Below are 9,486 nucleotides of genomic sequence, written 5' to 3' on the forward strand. Positions count from 1 at the left end.
ACCCCTCCTACTCTCCACGACCCCTAACTGCTGACCTCTATCCCTAACCACACTACCCAGGGTTCTCTCTGCTCTTCAGGGGTGGGCTCGCTTGTGTTGTCCAGTGAAACACACACACACACAAACACACACACACACTCACACACACACGCACGCGCGCACACACACACACACACACACACACACACACACACACACACACACACACACACACACACACACAGTTCAGCTGAACCCAAAACCAGAAAGGGGCTTCAGTAGGTACTCTGTGCTCCATAGTTGTACTGTAAATATTATGTCTCTGTGTGTGTGAGCGTGTGCACGCGTGTATGTGTGTGTGTGTGCACGTGTGTGCGTGTGTGTGCGTGTGTGTGTGTGTGTGTTCCATGCCTGTGGCTATGTAACGTGGCTGGCTGGTGAATGTGATAGCATGCTAATGTGTATAGCATGGATGTAGATGTTGTATTTGCATGTGGTGACCGACGGCTAAGAGACATTATAGAACTAACAACACCCTACTCCAAGCTGACCCCCCCTATAGGGTGAAGGGGACTGGTCGGGGACTGGTCGATCTGGAACTGGGGTATGATATGTAGCAAATTTAGTAGATGGTGGTTCTTTGGTTTCATCTCCACCCCTCACAACCACTAACTCCACCCCCTGTGTTTACAAAGCAAGCCAAAGTCCACAACATTTGTTAACTTTGTAGAGAACAAAACAACCATGAGAATCCAGTAGACCATAGACCTTTACAATAGATTGAAGTCACTCACTGTATATTCGAGGGTTACACCGTAACCCTGTACGTTCTGCTTATAAATGGTTCATAATCACTACAACAGGGTTTGTTTAGGTCAAACTCAATTATGAATGTTAACTATTCATTAAGGATCCACCTGGAACCAAATATAAAAAGACCCAAATAATGTAATTTTTCTATTGATGCAGTTTACTAAGGGTTAACTACATATTTAATAATGTTTAGAAGACATTTTTAAGCAGAATTCAAGTTTTACTGAAACCACTTGGTAGAGTAGACACATGCAATTACATTCACTAGCTAGAGTAAATACATACAGTTACATTCACTAGCTAGAGTAAATACATACAGTTACATTCACTAGCTAGAGTAAATACATACAGTTACATTCACTAGCTAGAGTAAATACATACAGTTACATTCATACAGTTACATTCATACAGTTACATTCACTAGCTAGAGTAAATACATACAGTTACATTCATTAGCTAGAGTAAATACATACAGTTACATTCACTAGCTAGAGTAAATACAATACATACAGTTACATTCACTAGCTAGAGTAAATACATACAGTTACATTCACTAGCTAGAGTAAATACATACAGTTACATTCATACAGTTACATTCACTAGCTAGAGTAAATACATAGTTACATTCACTAGCTAGAGTAAATACATACAGTTACATTCACTAGCTAGAGTAAATACATACAGTTACATTCACTAGCTAGAGTAAATACATACAGTTACATTCACTAGCTAGAGTAAATACATACAGTTACATTCATACAGTTACATTCATACAGTTACATTCACTAGCTAGAGTAAATACATACAGTTACATTCATACAGTTACATTCACTAGCTAGAGTAAATACATACAGTTACATTCATACAGTTACATTCACTAGCTAGAGTAAATACATACAGTTACATTCATACAGTTACATTCATACAGTTACATTCACTAGCTAGAGTAAATACATACAGTTACATTCACTAGCTAGAGTAAATACATACAGTTACATTCACTAGCTAGAGTAAATACATACAGTTACATTCACTAGCTAGAGTAAATACATGCAGTTACATTCAACAGCATTGACACAAAAACATGAGGAAAAACGATCAAACAAAAATAGGAGTATTTTTCTACTGCTGGGTCACGCCCACAACTATCCCTAACCACACTACCCAGGTCCTCCAATGGTGGGCCTCCACAGTAAGTGGGTGAGGTTTATCCACTTTCACTTCTTGTATTTCACCCAATCAGAGCTCAGCTTGGGAGGAAACGGTAAATGCTTATATTTTTAACTACTTCTATCTCTAGTCGGTTAAGGTTATGTTAAAAAAATAAGTATTTTCTTTTAACGATCTTATAACATTTATTACAGTCTAAAGTAGGCAAATTAGAAGGTTATAAAAACATTAAAAAACAATAAACACTATTTTATTACAACACTAAAGAAAATGTTGCCACTGTTGCTTTTAAAGTCTGAGGTGCTGTTGGTTTGTTCATTTTGTCTCGGGAGAAGGTGTGCCATGTTTCTGTCCACTTCCTGGTATTCAATCATAATGCATTCCGGTTTGAACCGCACAGAACGTCAACAATCTTCCTAACAGCTTCCTAAAGCCCATTTAGGGACGGGTGATATAAATTAACGCCAGCTATCCACATTGGTTAAATTGCTGGTTTATTCAATAGGTCAACGAAATGCACTGCGATTGAATTCCTGCCTCTATCTCTCTCCTGCTGTGGCTGGCTGTCTTTGTGGGATGTTGAGACTGGCTTCTGTTTGCTGACTAGATATTTGTTTTTCTTCTGTATATTTTTGCTATCTGAAGTTGTAAAATGTTCTGATGTATTTGGGGTTTTCTGTTATTGTTTTTGACTTCATCTGAAATGACACCCTATCAGGACTCTGGCCAAAAGTAGTGCAGTATAAAGGGAATAGGGTGCCATTTTGAATGCAGGCCCTATGTGTGTTTCTGCTCCTGAGTGCAACTTGTTTAAGCTGAGTTGTCGATATCGCCTCCATGCAACAATTAAACATTATTTATTGCAAATATGAACCGGACTGGCTCTGTTTTTGTCACAGAAACACGCATGAACACACACACACACACACACACACACACACACACACACACACACACACACACACACACACACACACACACACACACACACACACACACACACTGCTACATAGAGGAGGATATGATAGGACAGTGTGTATCAGTGTATTGCAGGGAACAGAGCCTTCTGTGCTGAGCTAACCAGGACAAGGTCAGAGTCACACCACTGATAACACACTATAACAATGCCCTAGGTGAACACACACACAAATACACACGTCTGTGTCCTGGTTAAAGAACAGACAGTTCACGAGGCCAGATGTGCTTCCGGGAACACAGACTAGGATTACTGATTACATCAGTACATCAGTGCTACACTTCCTGTGTTTTTGGATCAGATTGAACCAGAGCACCAGTGATAATACCTCTGATGTCAGTGTTTATTTTGCTACAGTTAGGGAAACACGGCTGGAGACGGAGAGAGAGTAGGTGATTCCTTGGGTGTGTGTGTGTGTGTGTGTGTGTGTGTGTGTGTGTGTGTGTTGAGGCAGTTAGCTAGTCATTTAACTTGACATGAAAAGAATTGGGACATTGTCATTATTATTATTAGTATTAACCAAACAACAGTTTTATTTATTACAGACAATCGAACAAAAACACCGGGAAAACACAACATAGCACAACACATTAACCAAGATAAACACGACCCAGAAACGTTTCTGTGTTTAAACAAAGATGTATTGCTAGAACAACAGAGAGGGAGTGTTACTCTGGTGTATAGACCACATATGAACAAACACATCTGAAATGACACCCCAGCGTGCTGCGTTAATATCGGCCAGCGACACATACTATGTCGTGTTTACCCCCTCTGTCCTTTGTAGTGCACTATATAGGGTAGGGTGTCATTAGAGATGCAGAGGTCTAGACGTGAAAAAGGGAGGGACCATGTTGCCAGAGATATGAAACCTGGAGACATAGAAACAGTACACATCCTCTGCTACAGATGTGGATCAAACAGGAAATGAATCATGTTATCTTAACACTTTTAGTTGTAGTTCTCTTTGTCAAAACATAATTTGTTCATTGCGGCCACTCAAGCCCTCTAAGGGCTCGATTCAATCCGTAGCACTAAAGGTCTGCGCTACAGCGCGTTAGAAATGTAAAGGTAATGTTCCTGCGTTAGCAGAGACTGCATTCACGGTCAACGCTGCATACAGTATAAATGGATTAGCTGAGAACGTCACGAAAAACGATGTGCGCGCTTCCATGGGGAAGAAGTCAGCGTGTTGTTGTGATTCTGGATGGCCAGATTGTCAGGCCAACCCTATCACTAACCGTTCCATCAGGCTGAAGAAACTGACTTGTTTGAGAGAAGGGCTATATTGCAATTTCATCGGTTTATCATGGTATAATGAAACTATATAATAATACATCTCCTTACCACAGTACTGTTGGAACACAGGTAGGTACCCACATAATGATCAATGTATAATCAACAATAAGAAACATTCAAGACATGGTATTTATCAAAAAACTACAAATCAAGACAGTCTTTATTAAAAAAGGTACACTATATTTTCTATAAAATGCACTGACAGGTGCACAGTACTTTCCATCCACAGTTATCCTTCACAGTAAAACAAAGAACCCTAACCTTAGCCTTCATTGTAAAACAAAGAACCCTAACCTTAGCCTTCATTGTAAAACAAAGAACCATAACCCTAGCCTTCATTGTAAAATAAAGAACCCTAACCCTAGCCTACATTGTAAAACAAAGAACCCTAACCTTAGCCTTCATTGTAAAACAAAGAACCCTAACCCTAGCCTTCATTGTAAAATAAAGAACCCTAACCTTAGCCTTCATTGTAAAATAAAGAACCCTAACCCTAGCCATTGTAAAATAAAGAACCCTAACCCTAACCTTAGTCTTCATTGTAAAATAAAGAACCCTAACCTTGGCCTTCATTGTAAAATAAAGAACCCTAACCTTAGCCTTCATTGTAAAATAAAGAACCCTAACCCTAGCCATTGTAAAATAAAGAACCCTAACCCTAACCTTAGTCTTCATTGTAAAATAAAGAACCCTAACCTTGGCCTTCATTGTAAAACAAAGGACCCTAACCTTAACCTTAGTCTTCATTGTCAAATAAAGAACCCTAACCTTAGCCTTCATTGTAAAACAAAGAACCCTATCCCTAGCCTTCATTGTATAACAAAGAGATGAAAATAAGTCCTTCGTCAGAGCAGGCTTGTCCCGATCAGGACCCCTTGGTTTCTCTTCAGGCACCAGGTTAGACGTCGCTCTGCGTTACACAACACTGGTGTGTGTCTGTGTGTGTGTGTGTGTGTGTGTGTGTGCGTGTGTGTGTGTGCATGTATGTACTTCATGTGTGTCTAAACATGGGCACTCTTGGCGTGGTTAGTGGAGGGTGGAACAGGGTTGCCAGGCCCCTGTCCTTTGGAGTAGTAGAACCTGTCGTTGTCATGGTGATTGTAGTGTTGGGACGGTTCAGTAGAACAGCAGGTGATCATGGCCCCTCCCAGGAGACAGAAGGCCGTGCCCACCCAGCCAGCGTACAGGCTGAACCCAAACGACATGAGTCCCTGGTCCTGGTGAGCTCCGATAGGAAACCATACTGTGGACACCCCCCCACACAGAGCTATACAGGAAGGAGAGAGAAAGATTTAGATTAACGCCCACATTTAATACACATAGAAGGTTCTACTTTTCTCTGCTTTGTTGGTTAGGGGCTCGCGAAGTCAGATTTTCACGGTAATTTCACGGAAGTCAGAATTTCACGCCGCATGTGACATATACATTTTGATTTTGATTTGATTATAAACACGCATGTATACTGAACAAAAATATATAAGCAACATGCAGCCATTTTACTCAGTTACAGTTCACATAAGGAAATCAGTCAATTTAAATAAATAAATTAGACCTTAATCTATGGATTTCACATGACTGGGCAGGGGCGCAGCCATGGGTGGGCCTGGGAGGGCATAGGCCCACCCACTTGGGAGCCAGGGGCAGCCAATCAAAATGAGTTTTTCCACACAAAAGGGCTTTATTACAAACGGAAATACTCCTCAGTTTTATCAGCTGTCCGGGAGGCTGGTCTCAGACGATCCCACGGGTGAAGAAGACGGATGTGGAGGCCGGTTGGATGTACTGACAAATTTTATAAAGCAACGTTGGAGGCGGCTTATATGGTAGAGACATGAACATTCAATTCTCTGGCAACAGTGGTGGACATTCCTGCAGTCAGCATGCCAATTGCACGCTCCCTCACAACTTGAGACATCTGTGGCATTGTTATGTGTGACAAAACGGCACATTTTAGAGTGGCCTTTTATTGTCCCCAGCACAAGGTGCAGCTCTGTAATGAGCATGCTGTTTAATCAGCTTCTTGATATGCCACACCTGTCAGCTGAACGGATTATCTTGGCAAAGGAGAAATGCTCACTAACAGGGATGTAAACATATTTGTGTACAAAATATTAGAGAACTAAGCTTTTTGTACGTTTGAGCATTGCTGGGATCTTTTATTTCAGCTCATGAAACATGGGACCAACACAGGTAAATATTGTACTTATAGTAGTATATACGACATCGTACACACACACACACACACACACACACACACACACACACACACACACACACACACACACACACACACACACACACACACACACACACACACACACACACACACACACACACACACACACACGTATATACACACACACATACGCTGGACATCATGTGGAACAGGGTGTTGGAAAACTGGACAGTGAAAAGCAGATCAAACACATTTTATATTGTGTCAAACAACAAATGGGAAAATATTTTCCAGCAGGAGGGAACAGGGTGTGGACGAGGTGGGAGGGGAGGAATGGTGGTCTGGGGGATGGGTTTAACTCTGGGGGAATTGTGTATGTGCATGTGTGGGTGTGTGTCTGTGGGAGTTAGGGGAGGGAGGACGGGGAGAGATGGATGGCTGGCACGGGTTAAAGGGAGGGCTGGGAGGGGTGAGAGGGAGGGAGGATGGGGGGGTTAAGCGTCAAGGTTAGACCAGGGGCAGCGGCTGGAACTGGGGTTGATATAAGTATGACCATATGTTGTAATGTGTGTGCAAACGTCTGTCTCTGTGCTCAAGTGTCTGTCTGTACGTGTGTGTGTGTGTTTGTGTGTGTCTGTCTGTCTGTCTGTCTGTCTGTCTGCGTGTGTGTTTGTGTGTGTGTGTGTCCAGACTTACCCACTAGCAGTATGAGAACTCCCCCAAGTAGGGATCGTTTGTTCTTGGCTGACTGAGGCTCATCACCCAGAGAGATGCAGGGCGTGGCTGTTAGGACCATCCCCACTGCAGGCAGCCCCAGGAGGGATCCAGTTATCATCAACGCCCTCGACGTCTGGATGTATGCTGTACACAGACACACAGAGACAGAGAGATAAACGGTATGGCCTGAAATGTGCCATAGTAATCTTGGTTGATTCCAATAGGAAAGATATCCAGGCCTTGAGTTTGAGACTAGCTGTTGTAGACTATCGGTTTAGGCCTGGGACAAACAACACTCTTTAGCTGTGAAATATTCCCGATATATCATAACCTCTTGGTCAGAGTCCACAGCCACAGAGACGCAGCAGTCTGCACAGCCCTGTTATTTCTTATTTATTAACCTCAATATATTAGTATCATCTATCTATAGTAGAGTAGAGTATAGTGGTGTATAGTAGAGTGTAGTATAATATACTATACCATAGTGGAGTATATTAGAGTATAGTGCAGTGGAGTATAGTATAGTGGAGTATAGTAGATGTTAGTAATATTTAGTAGAGTATAGAGTATTGTATATTGAGGTATATTAGGGTATAGTATAATGTAGTATAGTATAGTGTAGTATTGTAGAGTGTGGCATTTTATAGCATAGTGTAGTGGAGTATAATATAGTCGCGTATAGTAGAGCATAGTAGATTGTAGTACAATATAGTATAATATAGTATAATATATTTGAGTATATTTGAGTATAGTAGAATGTAGTATAGTATAATATAGTACTGTTCTGTTACCTTTAATATAGTATTATTATGTATGACTGTATAGTATATTACAGTAGAGTATAGTATTATACAGGAGAGTAATGTTCTATTACCTTTAATATAGTATTATTATGTATTACTGTATAGTATATTACAGTAGAGTATAGTATTATACAGTAGAGTAATGTTCTATTACCTTTAATATAGTATTATTATGTATTACTGTACAGTATATTACAGTAGAGTATAGTATTATACAGTAGACTAATGTTCTATTACCTTTAATATAGTATTATTATGTATTACTGTATAGTATATCACAGTAGAGTATAGTATTATACAGTAGAGTAATGTTCTGCTACCTTTAATATAGTATTATTATGTATCACTGTACAGTATATTACAGTAGAGTATAGTATTATACAGTAGAGTAATGTTCTGTTACCTTTAATATAGTATTATTATGTATTACTGTACAGTATATTACAGTAGAGTATAGTATTATACAGTAGAGTAATGTTCTGTTACCCGGTAGGTCCAATATCTGTGTCAGTGATATACAGTGATAGAGGGCGGTTGAAATGACACATTCAGCCCACAGGCCCTTGGCTCCTAACTCGTCCATCTTCTTGCAGGTGTTCATGCCGTATTTACATGTCACTACCCAGTCGTTGGTGGCCGTGGCGATAAGGATCCCGACCCAGCCGATACAACTCATCACAAAACCGCTGAGCTGGAGACAGCTGTTCGCCATGGCAATGAGAGGTAGGGTAGTCCTAGGGTAGAATAGTCTCCAAAAACTGTTTATAAAAACGTAAAATGGTCCAGGCAGTCAGAGTGACTCAAGACGGTGAATTGGACAGTCCACAGCCCAAAAAGTCCAAAAACAACTGATGATACTATAAAGATAGTTCGAAGCTTGTGTGAAAGTAGCCTCTGCTTGCCAGACTCACAACGCCTGTGGGACTATTGTGAAAGGAATTGTTATGATTTCAAAATAGTCCTGTGTTGTACAAACCCTGGTGAAAACTGTAAAACAGAAGAAAATGATAGCCAAATACTGTGTGAAGTTAGTGTTTTCGATTAGAATATTCCTCAAGAAGTAATCCCAGAACTGTGTGTTGTCTCTCCTGGGTCTGTTGTGTAGTCCTGTCAGTTTGGAGAGTCTCCACTTCTAAAGAAAAGCTTCAGCACTTTTCCATTCATTTTATAGTAGAGAAAGGTCTGAAAAAACTACCTGGAAACTTCTAACCAATCGGAGGGATGGAGAGAAATATAAAATTTAAAAAAATATCTCTTTCTCTCTCTCTCTCTCTCTCTCTCTCTCTCTCTCTCAAAATTATTTGTAAAGTGTTACTGCCCTCTCCTGGCTGTTGAAAATCCTGTCAGTTCCAGGTGTATCCACCAGGGGGTGACCTAGTGCTGGTACTTCATGCATGAGGAGGGGAGAACTTATTGGCCCCCATGTTCAGCTACCTTTATAAACTCCTGTTCAGGAGTCTGAAGGGACTTCATCAGAATTACTCATTAATTTTTAATGGAGTAGTCATCCCCCAGGGGAGTTAGGGAGACAGAGACAGGAAGAGGGAGAAGAA

General features: G+C 40.7%; 2 protein-coding genes across 2 annotated transcripts in view; one reads left to right on the plus strand and one right to left on the minus strand.

The window, feature by feature from the left end:
- The window catches only part of LOC115122445 (probable cationic amino acid transporter), a 22,764-nt gene extending 21,172 nt beyond the window's left edge, over positions 1–1,592 (plus strand). Inside the window, exon 12 of the mRNA XM_065018873.1 lies at positions 1–1,592. This exon is cut by the window's left edge and continues 1,372 nt beyond it. The gene's annotated coding sequence lies outside the window, so the exon portion shown is untranslated.
- Positions 1,593–4,366: 2,774 nt separating this feature from the next.
- Positions 4,367–9,078, minus strand: LOC115145015 (claudin-11-like). Its single transcript, XM_065018883.1, has 3 exons — positions 8,420–9,078; positions 7,110–7,274; positions 4,367–5,504 (listed from the first exon to the last, which is right to left on the minus strand). The coding sequence occupies exons 1-3, from the start codon at positions 8,643–8,645 to the stop codon at positions 5,239–5,241; spliced, it is 657 nt and encodes a 218-aa protein (XP_064874955.1). The 5' UTR covers positions 8,646–9,078; the 3' UTR covers positions 4,367–5,238.
- Between the last annotated feature and the right edge of the window lie 408 nt (positions 9,079–9,486).

The sequence above is a fragment of the Oncorhynchus nerka genome, linkage group LG5 (assembly GCF_034236695.1).
Source record: "Oncorhynchus nerka isolate Pitt River linkage group LG5, Oner_Uvic_2.0, whole genome shotgun sequence".
NCBI lineage: Eukaryota > Metazoa > Chordata > Actinopteri > Salmoniformes > Salmonidae > Oncorhynchus > Oncorhynchus nerka.

What these genes read in the sequence shown, in the direction of transcription:
- LOC115145015 (XM_065018883.1), bottom strand. Translation starts at nt 8,645, where the DNA reads ATGGCGAACAGCTGTCTCCAGCTCAGCGGTTTTGTGATGAGTTGTATC. An exon ending in ACAGATATTGGACCTACCGG is followed by an intron (nt 7,275 to 8,419) that starts GTAACAGAACAT and finishes GTCTGTGTACAG; the next exon opens with CATACATCCAGACGTCGAGG. An exon ending in AGTTCTCATACTGCTAGTGG is followed by an intron (nt 5,505 to 7,109) that starts GTAAGTCTGGAC and finishes CTTCCTGTATAG; the next exon opens with CTCTGTGTGGGGGGGTGTCC.